This window comes from Ambystoma mexicanum, chromosome 5q, assembly GCF_040938575.1.
Source record: "Ambystoma mexicanum isolate Mex_15411 chromosome 5q, UKY_AmexF1_1, whole genome shotgun sequence".
NCBI lineage: Eukaryota > Metazoa > Chordata > Amphibia > Caudata > Ambystomatidae > Ambystoma > Ambystoma mexicanum.
The window spans coordinates 1,045,158,403-1,045,181,170 of NC_090933.1; the positions used below are offsets into that span (position 1 = coordinate 1,045,158,403).

The 22,768-nt window shown below is 43.0% G+C and overlaps 1 protein-coding gene across 3 annotated transcripts in view; it reads right to left on the reverse strand.

Moving 5' to 3' along the window:
• The window catches only part of SAMD12 (sterile alpha motif domain containing 12), a 2,183,709-nt gene that overhangs the window by 1,320,124 nt on the left and 840,817 nt on the right, over positions 1–22,768 (reverse strand). The window contains exon 5 of one of the 3 annotated variants that reach the window (XM_069621543.1): positions 14,299–14,464. The exons of the other annotated variants lie outside the window; for them this stretch is intronic. Coding sequence (XP_069477644.1) covers positions 14,415–14,464 — 50 coding nt within the window. The 3' untranslated portion in view covers positions 14,299–14,414. Of the gene's footprint in view, positions 1–14,298; positions 14,465–22,768 lie in introns of those variants that run through there. 3 annotated transcript variants of the gene reach the window in all.

The window sequence follows — 22,768 nt, forward strand, 5'->3', positions numbered from 1 at the left end:
TGACCACCAGTCGTTCTTCAGAGCTGCCAGAAGCACGGAAACTGCTCTCCTGACCACCAGTGAAGACTTTCTCTCCAATCTTGACTCTAATCTCCCTTATGTCCTCATTCTCCTTGATCTATCCTCTGCTTTTGACACGGTCAACAATGCCATCCTGCTCAATCGTCTCTGAGACAATCTTGGTATTACAGATCAGGCCCTGGACTGGTTGACCTCCTTTATCACCGACTGACCCTCTGGGGTCCAGCTGGGGTCTTTCCTCTCTTCTATCTCGCCCTCTCTCTCTCTACTTGTGGTGTTCCCCAGGTGTCTAACCTCTATCCCTGTCTCTTCAACCACTACCTGGCACCTCTTGCCCACCGCATCGCTACTTTCTGCTCCAATTTTCAATGTTATGCGAATGGCATTCAGCTCTCTTTCAAGCTCCCCTCAGACACCTCTGCTTCTTCTCTCATACCAGACAGCTGGCCGCAATTCAGGAATGGTGTACCGCCAATGATCTCTGCCTTATGCCAGTAAGACTGAGATCCTCCTCATTGGGACACCGGTTCCCTCCTTTCTGGCTGCCCACTCTGGGCCCTCTTCCTGCTCCTTCCTGTGAGGCTAAGAACCTTGGTCTCATCTTCGACTCCACCCTCTCCTTCACTCCAGATATCTCTGACATCTATAAGAATTCAAACTATCAGCAGTACCTCTTCAGAGGTATTCTTCCTTTTCTCACTTCCCCCAGAAGCTCACTGTCTCCAGAGCTCTGGTCCGCTATAGGTTGCAACAGCCTCTTTCTAAATGTTCCTGCCTCTACTCCTTGACCTATACAAATTATCCAGAACATGACTGCAAGACTTCTCCTTGGCCTCAAGCCAAGGGGTCATATCTCTACAGCTCTGAAATCTCTTCACTGGCTCCCGGTGGCTGCAAGGATCACCTTCAAGACCCTCTGCATTGTCCACAAGGCTTTAATTCCAACTTTCTCTTACAAAACATCTTCCTTCTCGAGCTCTCTGCTCACCCACTTCCAACTATCTGAGGGTCAGACGCTTCTCCAAGCAGATAGTTGGGGGCTGATCTATCTCATTGGCTGGGCCTCCCTCTGGAACAGCCTCCCTGCCTCTCTCAAGCTTGAGCAGAACCACTCATGGTTCTGGAAGCAACTCAAGACCTTCCTTTTCGCTTCCGCTTTCCCTCTTCATCTCCTCTGCTGATGCACCCAACTGCTCTGTGCACTGGTCACCTGGTCACCCTCTGAACTTGTGCCCAGGCTATTGCATGTCCAGTTGCCCTCGCATTGACTCAGGGATCCCAAGCACTTAAGGGTCTGTATCTGCAACCCTACAGACCCTGCTCTCTGCACTTACGAGCCACCCGCTGGGTGCACTTGGGAGTTAACTGCACTTCCCCCTTGCCCTCTCCCCTGGCACTTCTCCCCTTCCCTCTTCCCTGCACTTACACGATCTGAATGACAAAAGGCCTATTAAAATCATTATTTTGTCCTTTGTTATTTCCCCCCTTCTTGTCTTGTCGCACCTAGAATCACTTGTGTACAGGCGCATTATAAATGCCACATCAGATCATATCAAATACTTTCTACTTGGGTTCCAACAACTTGCACCTGGGTCACTAATCTCACTCTTCACTCCTCTCTGTCCCTCTTAACGGCCATTTCTCCAACTTAAATTTTCCAAAAATATAGTATGCAAAGTAAAAAATATAGCCAGGCCAAACTCGGACCTTTTATCTAATGCTAAAAATTATTGTGCATGAAATGTAGACTGTTTTAACCAATTTAAAAATGTGACACCCATCTTCTTGTATTGATACATTTTAGTGTAAGTGGAAATAATTTATATGTCAAATGCAACATTCTGACCTCACAGTGCAGGCAAATGGAAAAACCTCACTCCGTCCTGGGCAACAAGCTGATACAGTTGCTTGTAAAAGTAAACTAAGAAGATCAACCTTGTTGCCTATACTTTCTCTAACGATTTATGTTGACAATATGGGTTAACTGTATATTTCATATTACCAATGGTTTGTTTTCTTTATTCGGATTCAAAAGAAATGATCCAATAAAATAAAAATAAAAAATCATCCAAACACAGCATATTAATTAACAATATTGATGCAAAAATTTGAAAAAAAAAGAATCACAACCAACCAAACCATATTTATAAATATTACAATATGGCGTTAATCCCGTTCCAGTGGCTGGAACGGGGAATAACGGTCTGGCAGGCCAAGTTATTGGCCCGAGTAAAACAAGCGCAGATACTGGGGGCTCTGGAATGGGGGTTTAAGGCTGGAACGAGGAATTAAGGCTATTAGCACCCCGGTTACCAAAGCAGTATGCCGGATGCTAAAGTAAAATGATTTTCCTTCTTACAACAGGACGCATGCGGCGTCCTGTTGTATGAAGGAAAATCTTTATTCAAGATGGCCACCATTGAAAGGGAAGCAGACTCATGCTACCCTTACCATAGCGGCCTTCGCGAACAGGGGGAAGGAGCAGATGCAGCGGCAGCAACCGCCACCGCTGAAATAAGGTAAGTAGGTGTGGTCGGGGCTGAAAATAAATAAAGGGACAGAGGATGGGGGAAGCTGGCGGTGGGCTTGTTCCGGTGGTTGAAGCCCATGTTCCTAGCCATCTGAATGGCTGGCTCCCCCGACAGGGTGCTAATACACAGAGATAGTCTACCAAAAACATAAGAGCTTTAGTTATAAAAAAATACAAAATTAAGTAAGTGTCAGAGTGTATCTGCTAGTTATTTTGTATCCATGTTGCAGCTACAAGAGTCTTTTTATTGTTTTCATCCAGCAATGAAGAATGTGTTTAAGGGCATTCCATACATTTATCAAAAAGCATTACAATACTAATATTCATATTCATGAATAAATATGCTACACATTAATTTTTTATACCAGACATACGTCTAGAAGTACAGATTCCAGAAATCCTTTTTTCATTGATGTGAAAGGTTGTTATTGTGAACTGCATAATAACATGATTTACCATTTAAAGTATTAAGAGCCGAAGGGCCCCTAACCATTTTTGTGCTCACAAATGTTGAACCAGTGGAGATTGGGGGGGGGTGTATCCAATAGGAGTGTCTAACTATGAGGTAGGCCAATGGAAACACTGGGCCAATCAAATTGTGTGAAATATGACGTGAGCATGGGAATACTTTACACTTTAAAAAGTCATAGCAGACAGGGATAGGATTCTCTTGCTGGAAAAAGCTGCAGGAAAAACCACCACGTGTTCCTATAGTATGGATGGACTAATGAGAAGACCAAATTAAGGACTACAGAGAGGATTCCTGTTCCAATGAGATGACTCCTGTCCAAAAGGGATCTAAACTCAAGTGAGATTTCATTTCAGTCTAGCCTGAAAGACATTTCTGAGATGGGTGCACACTGATACAGATAGCCTTGTATGCAGTCTGTGCAGATCTTTGTAAATTATATTCTCATTAAATTGTATCCTACGTGTGTTCACATAAATAATTAACACTAAGCTGTGATGTGATGAAGTCCAAATCATAGCCTAATGAAGTTGTGTTTGTTAATGTGTATTTTTATTTATTTGTTTATTATTTGTACACCAAACCCTTAGGTAACTTTGTTCGGTGTAGGTCATTGCTATTTAATAAAGAATGGGAAATGAGAGCAACTTTAATTGTGTCATTTCTACTCCCTTAGCAATGATGCAAATGTAAATCCTGTATCCCGCTCATTTGCGAAACAACAGACTGACATTCTATTAGTGAGGTGAGAGGGTAGGGACGCTGTTTAATAAAATTATCAAACCAGTTTGCCAAACTGGGCGGTTGAACCAAAATGATGTGCCTTCGGAATCCATAACACAGTTCGTAACCCCAAAAAACATAACAAATTATGATGCAATTTATTGTAAGCATATTTTTAACTGCACACATATACCAGCAAAACACAGCACCACATGTTCATGAAACAGGAAACAGTTCCGTGATAACAGCAATTATTGCTGATATTGGGAAAACCAAAGCTCTATGTGTCATCTGCAAATGTAACTTTGTGTAATTCTGAGATGCGTTATATCAAAAGAGTTTTGATGATGTGGCCTACAAGTGGCAGAATTAGGTCTAGAGTGCCTACCGCTATTCAGAATTAAACATATAGAGAATTGATTATATAAAAGAATGTTTGTGTGTAAGAAATAGTGTGATGCAAGCAGGCAAATTATTTTAATTTTTTTGGACAAGTTGACTGTGATTGTGTTATATTGTGGTGACTTCACCCACATAAATCTTGGGGACCACCCTTACTTCATTTATTTACATAAATTGGGGTTTTGATCAAAACACCTCTTTCGTGACCAGAATTGGGGAGAACTGTTTACTAAAAAGGAATTAGATTAGGGGCGCCCCTACAAAATTAAATCAGTTGTGTGCCAGAATAACTTCAATAACTGCCTTCTCTTGCATAATTGTTATGGGCACTATGTTATGCAGGACACTGCTGGCAATGAGACATCCCTAAGCCTATTGTGACGAATCCCAAAATATTGTCACTTCACCCAGAGGGGGAGCCTCTTCCCATGAGGCCAGGGTGGTGAAGTTGCTACCCGATAGTCGCCCTGGGGGTTGTACTTAGCGGGATGATCTCATGAGAGGAGACTTCCCCTATGGGGACAAGGAAGAATATCTTTGGAGAACGCAGTATGACATCCATCACCCTAGACACCTCCATATTCCCTAGATCCTAACTCTTTACTCAGTACCCCCATTTACCTTTGTAAATCTGTGACTCTCAGAGATACTGAGATGAAGATGATTAGGGATTACCAGAAGGGAGTGTACCAGACAAGTACTGGGACAAGGAAGAGGTGCAGAGCTATAGAGAATGCTCCATGTGACTTGACTGAGCTTTCTAGTCATCTCAAGATCAGATAAGAAGCAACGAAAGACTTACAATGTGGCTTAGCCATCCCAGGAGGAACAGAGGACCAGGAAGCTGCTCGACACAGCATGTCCAAGTGGCTGCAGTCTGGGATGCCAAAGAGGAGCAGACAGAATCCTGTGAAAAACCTGAAGGCGTCTCACCTACAATAGTAGGACTACCCCAGGGATCTGTCATCCAGCTGGCCAAGACACGGCCACCGCTATTGGATACAGTTCCTGGGGGTGAACTACTGAGGGAGGATCACTTGGCTGTGGGTCTTCAGGGAGTGGTACGCCAAAGGGTGAGATGAGTTATCCCCTTCTTAATAACACCTTTTCCCCATCCTACAAGGTAGGATACCTTGAAACTCACACCCCCCTTTCCCGACACAAACACTTTCTCACGGACTTTACATCGTGAGCGACAACAGATAAACACCAGAGCCGTATACCCGACATGCCCGAAAACAAGGGTCAGGCAGAGTCAGGCTATTACTGATAATTACATGCACCTGACTTCCATCACACTTCCCCACAGGCAGAGCACAAACGCACACCCTGAGCAAGGCAAAATGCACAGGGAAGCAGCAATTCGGGAATGGCAGTTTAAACCGAGGAGAAAGGCAGCGAGATCGGAGAGGACGAAAAGGAGGGAAATACCCTTTCCGTTTTCAACACAGAACCAACGGGATTGCAGCTGACTAGCAGTATAGCATGTGTCAAAGGTACATGGGGCCCTCCTGAATTGATAGTCTGGGCGGGGAGAAGCGATTGCCACTGTGGTACTGTCCTTGACTCCGACAGCAAAGCAACACCAATGAGTTCAGCACAGCCAGTGAGTTTGAGAAACCGATAGCAGACAAAACTGTGTTGTGCTCAAGGTTGTAAGCGGCAACATTGTATGAAGGAAAGAGAACTTGTATACAATTGAACTTGGTAACATAGAAACAGGTCCCGGATACAGAGTGGTCCGGTGCCATGTGGGTGTTCACTTGAAGGCCTCTGTTTGGTGCCGTCCCCACCAAACAGGAAGAATGAATGAACTGTGGAATTGAAGTGATCCTACAGCGGGTTACATTGAATTGTGTACATATTCGAAGGTCTTTGGTTGTCTGTAAGCTGAAAGTAGTCTGAGATCAGCTGAGGGGGGCTAATTGTAGAAAAGGGGTCTGAGCCAGGAAGATTGGGATCCATGGGTGAACAGTAACACACCCGACTAAATTGTTGTTGCAAATGTGAATCTGACTGAGGGATGCCTACAAATTGAAGTTGGTCTGAACCCAACTGAGGGAGGCCAACGGTGAAAGAAGGATTGGAATTCGGCTAAGGGGGATCCAGGGTGAAGAGTAAATCGCCCGACGTGAATATTGAGAAAGGAATTTTCTTTGTTGTTTTTGGTACATCAGGTCCTCTGAGGCAAGTGACTTTGTACAAAAGAGACTTGGGCACAGAAGGCCCTGGTGCTGGTGAAAGGAACTGTGACCTCATGACAGAGAAGCCCAGGAGTTTGTTGTGCTCGAGTGACTAGCCTTGTCCCGTGCTAAAAACGTGGGGAAGGGAGGCCAACGGCCCAAACATCCTGACTCATCATTTTGTGAACACTTCTTTCTTTTTGTGAACATTATCCCACACTATTTTGTAGCATACCAGTAAAGATTGGCAATATTCTTTTATTTTTAGCATAGGCCCTTTTTATTTGACTAAACTCCACTAGGACTGTATTATTATTTGATGGTGGTAGACTGCTCCTATCTTAGATTTAGATTTAGATAGGTGTTTTTCACAACCCGATAAAGTTCAATAAACACCCTTCAACTGTGATCACTTGTGTCTGTTGTACTTTGATACCATGTCTTCTTTACAATCCCCAGCAGGTCTGACGCTGAAGGACTGTCAGCGAAGCAGTAACCCAACCTCACTGGGGAAGCGGACAAAGTGGTCTGTAATGGGTATGTGTACTGCAGAAGACCAGGAGCTGCGGAGCCGACCCAGTGCTCGAGAAGCCTGCAGAAGCCGGGAGAGATCAGAACAGAGTGAAGGCAAACCCGGTGGTAGACTGGAGCCCATGATAGAAGTCCCAGAATGTACAAGAGTGAGCGGCCTGGCCAGTGGGAGCAGCAGAGTTTCTGGGTTAACTCACAACCATATAAAAAGGAGAGATCTAAAACTCAAGGGCTTCAATGCGAACCCTGAGCTAGAGTGAAGTGGGGATAACCATAAGGTGAAGTGGTTCCCCAATAGGGGCATAGATCAGGCCCTCTACCTTAAAGGCGCATAGTGCCATAGGAGAACACGAGTCATCTTCCTCATGGCAGTACGTGGCAGGAGAGTAAACTAAGTCTGCAGAATCTAAGAAGCATAGCATAGATGCATGTGTCTGGAACCCGCACCCAAAACAGAAGGAAACAACAAGCTATCTTCCTCGTTGCAATGCTTGGCAGGATAGTGCACCAAGTGAGCCACAGGGGAAGAACCCGGCTCAAGGACTACACCACTATATGAACTCTATTGTTGAGAAGCCTAAAGGATATGAGAATCCAGGGGAAGGAAGTAATTGCCCCTAGTGTTGTTGACCTATGTTACAAAGGTGAAACGATGACCGGGGGAAGTGAGTCGTTCCCTCCTGGTGTTGTTGAACTGTGTAATCGAGTGAAAAGAGCCCAGGGGAACAGGGTTATTACCCCAGGTTGTTTTGAACTGAGAAGCCCAGATATGAGGAGAGGGCAGTAATTCTCCTGGTAACCAAAACCAAGGGAAGGGAGTCATTCTTCCTGGCTGTGTTGAACTGGTAAACTAAGATACAAGGAGGAGGGGGTAATTCTCCTGCTAGCCAAAACTATAAAGACTTGCTGAAATAGAGTGCAAGGACAGAAGAAGAAGTGTTTGAAGCTTATCCTTTTTGTGCTGGCGAGCAGTTTCGAATTGGGAAAGGGAGCCATTCCCATAAGAAAAAACAAATCTGAATCTTATCACCACTCCAGAAGAAGGGAATCATTTGTCTGGACCAAGAACATTTACTTTACATCTAGTTTAGGTTTAAGTGTAAGGGAGGGAAGTCGGGTTTTGACACAGGACAGTGGACTATTGATGTATAAAGCCATTATGACAACACCCTTAGTATTTTAGTTGAGGCAGGGAAATCCCTCTTTAGAGATAGGGTTTTCTCTTTATTTTCTCAAACAAATAAACGTCTATAGACATCATCATGCCACCTCTGTGTCATTCTCCTCTTTCTGGACCCTTACAGTATATACAAAGGAAATAAAATGGCAGTCAATACAAATGACCAAGCGTTCCCAAAAGTAACCAGCTTTCAGAATACAATGTCAAAACCAATGTGTCACATTTTGGAAACTAGAAGGAATGCGAAAAATAAAACATGACTTTTTGATTCAGTTCCAAAAACAGCATGTTGATGACAAATCTAGATGATGGAAAATGTGGATGAGAAGAAGAAACTTTGGCGAAGCTCCCAGGAAAAGGCCAACACAGTAAAGTGGTATCACTGCCTAGAAGACTGCGTTCAACAGCTGCTCAATGATCAATTGACGACTAGTAATTAATTAAAAGTTCTATTAATTAAAAGTGCACACAGGTGCTCGCCAACAGGAAACAAGCTGCAGCACTCTGCTTTAGCTTCATTACTTTCCTACATTATAAGTAAAGAAGCTGAGAGGGTGACTCACAAAGCATCTACATTTTGCCATACATTACGCATGTCATAATTACGTGCAATGGCTTTTCATAACCTCTGTTTGTAACGGCGATTCACAAATAAGTCTGTTTTAACGTATCACAGCCATTAACAACATATACACTACACCCGAGTCATCGAAGCCATCCAAGTTTGAATTATTGCGTTGTTTCCTGAGTGATAAAATGTGAATGATGTCATGAATGGGACAATGGAAGGCATCCTGGGCATGTCAACCACAAGAGTTGTAACGGTTCGCCAGGTCTCGTCACTTCTCCCCAGAGGGGATCCCTTTCTATGGGGCTACGAAGGTAAGGCTGCTACCTAATAGTACTCCTAGGGGTGGTAATATGCTGGAGAACGTCATAGGGAGGGACTCCCCTCCTAGGGATATGGTAATCCACCTGGAAAAAAGTCTACCTAAAACCCTGTCACATACCCTCCTATCCGCATGGTCAACCTTTTCTCCCACCATTGATAGTGAATCCATGTGTTATTGTATAGCCACTGTGACAAATGTAAAAAATACTTGGATGAAGACGAACGTGAGAAGCATATGGAATAACCATATGCAAAGCCAGCCAAGTACTGTAAAGAGGTGGCTCACTGGAGGCATTCAGAGTGCCAAAGAGACTTTCCAAGATGCTGTTGATGTTACGCCAGAGCAGAGTCAACAGTATAAAGTAGATGGCAAGAACTGACTAAGGAGATCTCACTGAGGAAGCCAGGAATACGTGAATGAGGCCCGGGAAGTTCAAACTTGGAATACATCAACCGAAGCAGTCACGTCTCTCGAGGAAGGTGACAAAAAGAACAGGTCCTTTAACTACGCCGAGATACAAGCCTGCCCCGCAGCCATGCAGGAAGCAAGAAGGAGGAGGCGAGGCCCCTGCGATCCCGTTAAGAACCAGAGCCATGCCACCAAGCTACCGCAGGTAACTGGATCGACGGGAAGATGGGATGGGGTCTGGCAAGAGACCCAACAGAGTGCATCGGGAGTGATCTTTCTCGTCTCTGTGGTCAGCCCAATGCCACTGCCCAAGCATAGTACACCGGGAGCCATCTTGCTCATCACAGTGGTCAGCCCAATACCACTGCCAAAGCAGAGTATATCGGGAGTCCTGTCCCTCATCACAGTGGGTCATTGAATACCACTGAAAAAGCAGACTGTTTTGGGAGCCATCTTCCTTATTGCAGTGGTCCACCCAATACTGCTGTCCAAGCAGAGTGGAACGGGAGTCATCTCCCTCATCACAGCAATTCACCAAATACCACTGTAAAAACAGAGAGCATCAGGAGTTGTTGCCCCCATCGTTGTGGCAAAACCAATGTCATTGGAAAGCACAAGAGCTTTGGGAAATCTCCTCATTGCGATATACAAACCAGTAGAGAGACATACAAAAGAATATACAGAGAACCCTGGAAAAGATATCCATCATCAGAGTGTTAGTGGAAGCCAAATAGGGCTATGAGTTGTTCCACTTCCTGTAAGGAGTTAAAGGGACTAATCCAGGTTTTCTACAAGTTTGCTTAAAGACTGTCTGTTCTCCCTTGTCTTCACCCTAAATTGCACTGTTAAAACTGCAGAATCGACGTCAGGCCTATTTGCTATCTCCCAAACTGTTAAATGTATTTTTTGCGCACTTACTTTGCCTGTGCAGACTATTATCGTCTCAGAAATTCAATGTCTCGGAGCGACTGTTTGTTTCTGCTCATGTTCCCACCCTCCTTGAGTGCTTTGAAACATTTGCCTGTGCGTAGGCGCTATATAAATAAACAATACCATGCCATACTATACCACTGTGGGTAACTTTCATAGAAGGACCACGAGAAGGGAGTAATTCCCCTGGTCCCTTGTGATGGGACATTGAAGGAGTTATTTCTACAATAAGGCTGCAGCAGCAAGGAGAAGGGAGTTTTTCTCCTGGTGGAGGGAACACAAACTTCACTTTAGTTAAAGACTTACGTTCATAAGGGTAGGGTTAGATTAGTTGGTTTCTGAGGGAGGATGGAGTACATTTATTTTGGACTGACATTCTGACAGTTCACTAAGGTTTTCCTAGGTTGAGGCAGGGAGAGATAGGTTTTCTTGAGTTACACAATACAGGTTTATAGCCCTCAAAATGACCCCTCCTTGTCAATCTCCTTCTACATCCTCACAGAGCGGCCACCATGAGACCCTCGGCCCTGTGTGAACTGAATGGATGTCCAGTGGGTTTGCCATCTCCTTCATGAAGCTTGAAAGCCATAGACATATGGGCAGAAGGGGAAATACATGGGTAAAAACAAAGCTCGCTGGCATTCCTGCCATTTGCCCCTTGGAATTCTGTGGGGGTGGCCTGAGGGCGACCCCGTGCTCCTTTACAACAGGGAACTTATATAGGAAATCAGTAAATACGACATGAGTTTGGGATGTTCACAACGTGTCCTGCGGTACTCTGCTTACAGAGCTGTGGGCCAAAGAAGGAGGTATACATTGAATACCACTTTGCAATGATTGCATCATGTCTTGTGGCACCCTGGTCCTATCGGACCGCAGAGGTACTACATATTGATGGTCAATACATTGCATCTTTACTCCCTAACAGACATAAGAAAATGAAACGTTTACATATGAGGTTTACGCTTTTTACCTCTCAGTCAAATACATTTTACACCACATAACTTGAACAGTAACATCACTTTAATACCTGCCACCCTAAGTCAGTTATTGACTCAAATTCCAGTTATATCTATCGTGTGCTAAGTACAGCATTGTATAGCCAGCTGCTGCCATCATATGCCAAGAGCAGCTGTGTATGTCCAAGTACTACATATTTTCTGCCAGTTATATTGTTACGTGGCATGTGAGGTCCTCATACGGCACAGTAGAGGATACATACACTATTACTGTCATCACCTGCCAAGTGAAGATTCAAATTCCTAAGTACTGACATTTTATGCCAGGTACAGCTGCTGATGCCAGTTATAGTCGTCATATGTAAACACATCATCAGGCAATGCCTGCCAGTATATGCCAAGTTCGTCCACATATAGCAAACGATCGCTGTGAGAAGCTCAGAGAGAAAAAACGCAAGGCATGTCATGATGGACTGTACACATGCAACAAAGTCAACACGGCTTGCACGGTTTGTGCTTTCTCTTCATCTTGTTGTGCCTATACCATCTGAGCCAGGCGTTGCAAGGGCAGTGCCAGGGATACCAAAAGAGAACATACAGGTAGCATCTGCTACCCCGGTCTACACTCAAATCCTGTCCCTAACATTATCTTTTCTTTTTAACCCTCAGGATCCGAGAATTTGTACTGTGTCCAAACAGCTGTTTTTTTTTAAAGTGGCAAAATGGCTGTAACACTACTCATCATTGCTGAGAAATAACCTTTACAGGCCTAATTTTAGCACATCACACTGCACCTTGGAATCTGCGTCTTACTCCTTGGGCTGCATTTGTCTGTTTAAATTTTTTGTTTTTACGTTAATGTAGATCCTCTTTTCTACTAGTCCAGCAGAATTCAAGATGGCAGATCAAAAATCCTTTTGGTTGAAAAGTGTGTAAAACAGTTGCAGAAAAAATGCTCATTGAGGCCTTTGCGTCAACAAGCCACCCCTTCAATTTGTTATCATTTTTGCGCATGAGGGTCAGATTACAGAACATTTGCATCAGTGCAAGTGCAAAATTGCACACTCTTAGCACTAGATCAAAGGTTGCCCTATTTTAAAAAAAGTCGGGCATATCAGAAAACTTTGCACCAAGCCAAGTGCAGTTTGGCATGGTGTAAGCACTGGTGCAAAAATGGTCCTAGTGAAAAAAAGATGTCTGTACCCCTTAGTCCTGATACTGTGCAACTTTGCACTTGCACCGGTGCAAGGTTTCTGTAAACTGGTCCCAGGCTCCTTTCATATTTTTGGAACAAGGATCTGTGTGTGGATATTTTTTCGTCAACATCACACTTATATTGCATAAAACATACCCATATCTGTTTGATGCCGCATTTTATACACACACCAGTGACCGCTTGTGCTATTTCAAGGGATTTTACAGCTTCCTTTATTTGTTCAGATGGTCCTCAGCTCACAGATCCAGCCCCTGATTGGTTCATTGAAATCATTACAACTAGATCTTAAGAGTCTACTATCGGTATACATAAGTCGAAAGCACCGATTTTGGAGGTGGTGTATATATTATATACAAAAGAATGAACACGCAATGAACAATATACCGCATCAGGACCGGCCTTGGAGGCAGCAGCGCCCTGGCCCAATTGGCGCCCCCCATCCCCACACACCCCTGTTGGACAGTTGGAGAACCGGGGGGAGAGGGGGAGGAGGTGGTGCAGGAGCGCCACATTTGTTTTGTCCCTCCCTGCTCCGGCGCCTCTCAGGGGGTTAATCACTGGAATATGGCGCTCATGCTAACGCATGAGCGCCATATTCCAATGAAAACCTCCTGGCTGACACTTCGGAGCAGGGAGGTAATCATCATGTGAATAGGCACCCTATTGTTATTAAATACGCCCCACTGCCGCTGGCACATTTAATAACAAAAGGGCGCCTGCCACACCTTTTCTCACTACGCCTGCTCGGGGGAGACCTTAAAAGACTCCCCGGACCTGGCGTGGAGGGGGGTGGGGCTAATGGCACCCTGGGGGGCATGGCACCCCAGGCGGTCGCCCGCCCTCTCACCCCCAAGGTCGGCTCGGTACCTCATGAGGAAACACACAAGCCTATTTTGACTTCAACAAAACAGAAATTCCATCCGCAAAGGTCCCATGCTCTTTTTAATGAACTACCCCTCCACGGTAAACACGGGGGGCCATGCTGTGGCTGCTCAAGTGTCCTACATGGAACATGCTGTGATACTGAATGAAGGCATGCATAGATGTATGCATCTCCCGGTGCCCTTCTGCACCTCTCACCCACAATGTATGGGCAGCAATACTTAAAAAACAATGCAGCATGAAGGAAACTGCAGAAACTAAGAAATGTGGTTCTCCCGCCATTCCAGGCAGAAGATCCGAGACCTTGGTGTATGCAAGGCATTTCGGCCCACATGCGGGACAGGGACATAGGCTTCATCATCCCGTTTGGGATCATGAAACAGCAGATTTTCCAAAATAGTAACCCATTTTGCTCTACCGCCTCCATCCCACTTTACATTACTGACAGTTTGCTGCACCAATCGAGTCCCAGGCTCAATATGAAGCAATGCAGGCAGAGGTTCCAGGGGTCACAGCACTCCACAGTCGGCATGAGACATTGCCACACCGAACAAAAGTGTACAATAGAGGACAGACACACTGCACTAGCACATGTGAGGAAACACAAGTAACGGGGGAACAAACTATAAGCCGTATATAACTACTAATCGACACACACCCAGGCTGCATATATACGCAACAGGATCAGCACTACCGCCTGAAGAAACCAAAATGGTGAAACAAAAAGCAATCCACAGATTGTTGCACTAGCAAGCAAATAAACAAAAAAGCTGTGTTTATAATCACGTCACTAAAGTAACATCCAATTACACAGACATGTATGACTTACAACTAGAATTATTTCATTATTAAAAGTATTTCAATATCATGAAACAGATGAAGCTTTATTGTCGATTTAATTGATTTTGTGCCATGCCAACACGTGTTTCGACCTATGCGGTCTTTGTCAAGGCGAGGTTAACAAAATCTGTGTCTTATGTTACAACCGAACATATAAAAGTGGTACATTTCATCATCACATTATCATTTTTATATGGAGAATGAAAACAAAACAAAACGAAATGGAGGGAAGGAATCAATAAGTCAGTCAATGATAACCCAAACAAAGTGATACGTTGAATGCATAACGCAAATAACCTGGTGAAAGGAGGAAGATGGGGATGGGAGGAAACAAAAAAGTATGAGAAAGTAAGTGAGTTTAACACATTACACGTTGTTTGTTTATAGCAATGCTCGCCAAAGACATTCTGTTGCGAAAAAGTGAATTCTGCTGTTCTTGATTGTACGGTTAACATAGCTCAAAGAGTTACTACATTCTTATGACAGAACAGAAACTGAAAATCATTCTCATTTATAATGCTTCCATGATCCACTGTTGTCAGCAATAGGTATTGACTAAACACTGTAGTTTCTATTACTATAAGCTTTAGAATTACGTCTACATTTTCTCATCATAAAAGCACTGTGGTTGAGCCTAACACGATTTCGGCGGTGAATCAATCGCACAGCCTAAATTCACGAAGATTTGGGATTTTTTTTTCATTCAATTAAATCCAAGGCAACAATCATCAAGAATGACATGGGTCTTTCTGAGTATGGTAAATTCACAAGCCATAAGACAGGCCGCTAAGGGCCGGCTCCCCCATACTCCAACAGCGTTGAAACCAGATCTTGATAACAATCATGATTCCCAAAAAGTTTCGATGAGCACATCCCTATACATGGTAACATTCCAGGAAATATGTATGGCATGTTAGGGCTCCACATGGATCACCAGATGATCAAGACCTTCTTTAACATGATCGGGCATATTATGCATTCTGATATGATGCGCATTTAACATCATACCAAGAGATATTTTGGACCTACTGGATCGAGACATTTACAGTTTGCACGATGATCCGGATATATTACTTATTCTGACATGATGTGCAAATAACATCACAAACCAAAGTAACTCTTTGAGCTATGTTAACCATACAATCAAGAACAGCAGAATGCACTTTTTCGCAACAGAACGTGTTTGGCGAGCATTGCTATAAACAGCCAGTAATGTGTTAAACTCACATGACAATGTGATGATGAAATGTACCATTTTTATTTGTTTGGGTATAACATCAGACACAGATTTTGTTAACCTCGCCTTGACAAAGACCGCATAGGTCGAAACACGTCCTGGCATGGCACGAAATGAATAAAATTGACAATAAACTTCACCTGTTCAATGATATTGAAAATACTTTCATTAATGAAATAATTCAAGTTCTAAGTCATAAAATTGCATATCAGCGCACTGATTCTGGCACCCCACCGTCATTCTAATAATACACCAGGCAGGGGTAAGGCTGGTCGTGCCATAGTCTACAGCTATATATTTCTCACAGCTCTATTAACATTGAGCCACAGCGTCCAATACCTGGTATACCCCTATATCGCATACTCACATTTACACAGACACACCCTTAAATAACAGTGCCCAAATCCACCCAAGTATATAGTGACACATCCAAAGACAACTCTCTGTGGCCTGTTATCTGCATGTTTAAAGCATGCCTTATCACCCACAGTGCATAAGCAATGGCATTAAAACAGAGATTCTCAAAATGATGGTTACCCTGGCACTCTGATGCTCTCAGCGTGTCTTGGAGCTTCACACCTGCCAGCAGTGCCAATACATATAATCATTCATGTGTAGCGATCAACTAAGGGGATATATACTACCAAGGTACTTGGAGTGGCATCTGGTAGACAATGAAACGGAAGCACAACTTTTCTGTGATGTCACTCTGAACCCGAGGTGGACTATATCTCGCAGTTAACAGCTACCCAGCTTTAGGTATATGTTGTTTATGCCCTCTCCCCCACCAATGCATCTATTGTCCACCCCTGTGATGTTCCCCTGTACCAGCATTGTAAAGGGAAAAGAGAGGAGGCATGAAGGTACTATGCAGAACAACCAAAACAATGATCTGCCATCCTGTCCCTGCCCACACTCCCTTATGCACTTGCCCACCTACCAATGGTAGAGCTGGCATCCTACCACCCTCACCCCCCTCCCTCATGTGTCCCCATGTCCCTGGCCACAGAGAAAATACATGTTTCTGGTGTCCTGCCACCATCCCCAAACTCCTTTTTTGAAACCCTCCCTCTTTTCCACACAAAGGCAAACTAGAAATGCCACAAACATGCACACGCACAACAGCATTTAAAAAAACAATCTCTGACCTTTCTGCCCAGTACATCATCTCTGCTACTCTTGGCCCATGCAGCTCTGCTGTGGGTCCATGCTGTGAAACAGGAAGAGGAGGTAAATGAAAACTCCCCTCCCTAAGTCCACCTCCAAGAGGTTCTATGGAAGGCTATGGGAACGCCAATTTGGAATCCCATCATACACTCTTATTCGCATGCTGGAACTCAAAGCTGACACCCTAATGGTTTCCTATGGTTGCAGCTCGAAGACGGCGAGGTGCACTACAAAATTAAGTTAGATACGCTATGCTTTTAATCAAGCTGAGGTATTGGGGTTCAGTGAGGATTAGGCTTGGAGAATACTTGGACTGATCAAATATACTGGTGATGATCTAGTGGCATCAGATAAATCAGAAGCACTCATTAAACAGCTAGAGTGGGCTATATACATAGGAAAATCAGTCTCAAATTACACGCCACAAAACCAGTGCAATACCATCAAGCACAACGTATTCCCCGGGGGTTGAGAGTATGACTAGAACCAACTCTCTGCAAGGAAAATACACTTTTTGTTAAACGGTGGCAACAAATGTTCAACAAGTGCTCATTGGATTTAATTGCACTGGCCACCGAAGAGCTAGCACAAAACTTCAGTACACTTGTGGAAGAAATCAACACAATTCCAACAACGCTTAGCACCAGCCTAACACAAGAACGCATATCTACCATTCTGGAAGACACCAATACCAAATTGGATAAATATAAAAAAAACTGCGAGAGGCCAGGAAAGTCTGAAAATTCAGGAGAGACACCCAGGACAACAAGCTGTATTTAGTCTGTATCTGGTAATCATATTACCAACAAAGGAATCCAAGATTTCATAACCAAGTAAACCAAGGGAAAAAATTGAAGGGGCATCAAATACTGCCTCGTCCGATGCCTCAAGTGCAAAGATATAAGCAGTTGTTGAGGCGGGTATGGAAATCTTGGAATTGGCTCAACAAAGAAAGGTCGGGACGGCCACAGCCTGTGTCTCCACAACAACTAGACAAGTTTCTTTTTTAGACCAATGCAGACTAGAAGAGGGCAAAAGAAAAAATCCAATACGGAAATTGGCTGTCTCAAAGAAGACTTAGTGGTCAATATATCAATGTATCAGTTATCTACATTTGAATGGAAGGTGCTCCAGAAGGGTCTTTCCTTTGTGCCACAGCATTGTAGCAATTTGTTACATAAAAAGATTCAGGCTGATGAGAAAACTGAAGCTAAAAGGTATTCTATGACTCGCTAGACCAACAGAGTGAGAGTGAAGAGGAGCGAGAGTATCTTGAGATGGCACCAAAAAGTAATTTCTATCTATCTGTCCAAAATGTTATTCTTACTGCATTTGAGAATTTGGTACTTTGTTTCAAAAAGATCATATTCAACAAAGAAAATACGGGAACTTCACTAATAGGAAGAGACAAGTCTTAAAAGGCCTATTAGACAACCAATACCTTATCTTTAAACCAGCAGACAAAGGGAGAGCACAGGTGTTGATGAACCAACAACACTACCTGAAAGAAGCAGACAGACATCTGAGGGATGAGGAAATCTATCAGGAGATTTTCTACGATCCCACCGAAAAAAAGTGACAGCTCCGATCAAGGAAGTCTACGATGAAGCGGAAAGCAAAGACATGATATCAGAACAAACAAGGAGGTTTCTTGAGACAAATAATCCTGTGGTGCTGGTTTTTTACCTATTACCTAAGATTCACAAAAGCCTGACCAACTCACCAGGGCATGCCATTATAACTGCAATGGGCATCCTGCTTGAACCATTGGGGCAGTATCTGGACAGAGCAATACAACCACTGATACAGTTAAGCCCCACGTACATCATGGATACTATCAATTTCCTCAATAAATTGAATGCCATTCAATATCTCCAGGGTCGACAATATCTTTATTACCATGGATATTACTTTGTTATATACCAACATTGTACATGAAGCAGGACTTGAGGCAATGGAATGGCTTTTGTTAAAATCAGAGACTTGCAAGGCTAATAGGATTTTTCTCTTATCCCTCTTGAAACAGGTACTTCAAAAACATTTCTTTAAATTTGATGATAACAGCTCTCTGGTACAAGCATGGAAGTGACGATGACACTAAGCTATGCCAATACCTTTATGCTGTACTTAGAGATGGAACACATACTTAACTCAACAAGGTGGATAAAGCATCTGGCGATGTATGTCAGATATATAGATGACATCTTTCGGATTTGGACAGAGCCAGTAAATGAGTTGCATAATTATTCTGAGATGGATAATATGCACTCCTGCATTAAATTGACAACAGAACACAGCAATCAGCATTAATTTTTTGGTTGTGGAAATATATCACGATAATAACAGACTAAACACTAGAATCTTCAACAAGCTAACAGAGATCGCAACTGCCTACTACTAGCTACCAGCTTTCATCCCAGGCGCACACTGGATAGTGTACCAGTAAGCCAATTCCTAGAAATAAGGAATATTTCCAACTTGGAATAATATAAGAAACAAGCTAAGAACTTGCAGTCCAAATTTGTAGAAAGGCAGTATGATCATGAGCTGATAGATAAAGCTGAGCAAGCGTAACAGATCGCGAGGGAATGATTGTTGATGATAAAACCACCAAAAAACAAATCTGTTAATGGCTTACGTGAATACTACTCGACCCAGAGTACACAAATCAAAAAAATAATTTTAAAAGCTGGCCCATGATGCACATGGATCCGGTATTAAACAGATTGTTCCCCAGTCCTCCAACTTTTACATATAGAAACAGCAGGGCACTTAGGAATTCCCTAATGAGAGCTGAATTACCAGCCTCCACGAGAACAAAAATTCAGTTTTCATGTAGTCGCAATTGTCAACATTGTGATAATATAATCAAGGGTGACACCATCACACATCCACATTCAGGGAGAAAAATCTAACTGAAACACTCTTGCACATGTGACTCTGCAAATGTTGTATATGCTCTGAAATGCCCTTTTGGATTCTTCTATGTGGGGATGACTAGAAAGGCAAAGGTCCGTTGGAATGAGCACAAGTCCAACATAAGAACAAAGAATCTTAAGTGACCAGTGGCGATGCATTTTATAGAGGCAAGACACAACATAGCACAAATGAAAAGTATGATTTTTGGACATGTTAATGTACCAAGAAGTGGATGTAACCTAACGAGAAGATATATGCAGAAGGAAATTGTATGGATTGATCAATTATATTTAATGACACCTTGAGGTATGAATTGCAATTGGTACCCGTCATCCTATTCATAATGGGCAGCTAGATATCCACTGCTACAGTTGAACATTTTTTAGATATATGTGTTTGCAAAGGTCTATCATGGGCACAGTGGTTGTCCACATTAGAATCGGACTGGATAATGTATCTAATATGGTTTTAATATTGGCAAGAGAAGTGGTTTTTGAGATTATGAGCTGAAATTTCTGAGAGGCGTCACTGACAATATAATTTGGTTGAGAATGTGAGCAGGCTCACCTGTAGGGGTCTTTTATTACTGTAACAGCTCTGATATTGGCCATGGAGGTATGTGCCACACAGTGGACTGTGCCCCTTTGGGTACACAGTAAAAATGTGAGGTGGCCATAAGATAGACTGCACCAGGAGAACCAGTTCCCATTATTTCAGCTCTAACACACATATGGGACACATCACACTGAAAACCGTGACCAGACGGGTACACTAAAAATATGAGATGTTGGGATAGCTTAGATAGCTTCAGGTGGTTATATTAAATTGTGAACAGTAACCATATGGGTAAACCGATACATCCTGCTGTTGGTTCAACATAGATTGCTATAGGTTGCTCCATACACCTTATCTGTCTGTTATACAAATAAAGGGTGATAAAGGGTGATAATCTCTAGTGGATATCATCTTCTATACATACACATAGTGAAGGCGGTAACATTTTCTTTGTTTACTGAGTTGCCTATAGAACATGATGGGGGCTCTGCAGGCGACTTTAGAAGATGGCGCTCGCCAGTACAGTGTGATTGCATATGGTTGTAGGTCAAAGGATCGACAACCAAAGGGTCGAATGGTGAAAGGATCGACACCAAAGGTCCGAAAACCAAAGGATCGAATTTTTTTTTTTTACATTTTTTTTTTTTTGGGGGGGTTCCCCCCCTCCCAACGCCTGTTTTTGTGGTAAAAAACACTTTTTTCACTAAACGAAACCCCCCAAAAAAATATATGATAAAAAAAAAAATGCAATCCTTTGGTTTTCGATCCTTTGGTGTCGATCCTTTGACCATTCGACCCTTTGGATTTGATCCTTTGACCATACACCATTGCATATATAGTTTACATACACTTATTCCCAGGCAGACTAACCACATTACGGTTTTATTAGATATTAGTTTGGCAAATGATACTTTTGTAATACTGGTCATAAAAGCACTACGTTGCAGCAGACATGCTGACCACAACGAGCCCAAGACCTCACCGAAGATATGCGTCTAGGATGTTTATAGAGTTGTATAAATAACTTGACACACTCTGGAGTGAGCTCTATGGGGTGGTAATTGGACTCCGGACTGTCGCAGGGGACACTCTGGAGGCTAGTTCATGAGATTTTGACCAGTCTAATATGGCGCGTGCCTGCTCTTCCTTTCACCCACACGTGGGTGCATACTGCAATTGTCTTCATAAAACGGACGCAGGGCACCCAACCGGTTTCCCCAGTCTGTTGCCCCATGATCCGTTAAGCGTATTGTGCTTCTTTTCTTATCATTGGTAAGTGGGTAGGGAATGGATAGCCCTGACAGTATCACACTTTCCTTCTCGCTTTTCATAGACAATTCAGAGCGAGTGTCCGGTACTACTTTTTTGCACAATATCATGCAACCTGACATTCAGATGTGGGTGAGTGCACTTGTCATTGTGGCACGGACCTGTAGACTAGCTTGAAATGGATTGGAGGGTTCATATGTATTTTGCCTCTGATTTCAGGTTTATGCGCATGTGATGAGAAATCTATCAGTGAGGTTAGTAATTGACATGACAATGGTTCTGAAGTTGGTTATCCTGGAGTAATTACTGATGGTACACTATATTTTTGGGGGGTTTTCAGATGACTTTGAATGTATCTCGAGAATATGATGTGTAACAACCTTGAAAATGGATATGGGTTCCGAAACGCGTCGGCTAATTTGAAGTGTCAGTGATTAACATCTTTAGGACTGAAAACTTCTTGTTAAACTGCTTGGTGTCATGAGAATGTTTAATTCCTGTTGTATTTTTTGTGTATACATTTAAGTGATTTCAATAAATTTGGATATTTCTTGTATGTATATTAGAATCTGCAAGGAAGACTCGGTTCTGAATGTTGTGTTTGAGTAATGTATATTAAGTGTGAAGTTTAAAACACTTAGTAAATGTCTTTTCTCTAATGAAGTAAATTGAACCAGTGATAGTGTTGTCACAATGGTCTGTGACATTAACAAATTGATTGTTTTAGGGATCAGTCCGACATGAGTGAATCCGGGAGTACCTGTTGGAAACAGGCTTGTTTTATGTTTCCTATGGTTGCAGGGCACGGGACCTATGTGGGAAGTATCTAAAATAACCATTGTATGTGAGTCTGTGATAATTGTGGTGTCTTGTTAATTCGGAACTGAATGTGGGGCGTCTGATATCAGAGTTAAATACCAGATACTTCCTGTGATGGAATTAGTGCAAAATGGTATTTCATATCACTCCTTGGGAATGGTAAATTCCTTTAAGAGGTCTAAAGCACTCAAGTACAAACACTGTCTCTTTGCTCTGGAGGGGATCAGAATGGTCGCTAAGAACATACCTTTACAGACCTAACCTTGAAGAGTCAGATTTGTTCCATAGTGATCAAGTAGGAGCAAGGGTCAAAGGGTGGTTGCTTAAATAGAGAAATTACAGCCTCTCTTTATTACTCTACAAAATAAGCCCTTGTGAGATATATGGTGCAAGCAGAACTTTAAAGGCTAGAATTATGCATAAGGTAAAAATCATGAACACATGCATTGAGAAAAACTGTGCGGAATTTCTATGCAAACACTGTGGTGAATGTCTATGCATCATTCGTAATGGAACTTTACGCAACAGTAAACCAATGAAATTTTGCCTAAACAGCTCAGACATGGTGCTAAAGCCACATAGAGTCATCCAGATATGGTGCTAAAGCCACATAGAGTCATCCAGATATAGTTAAC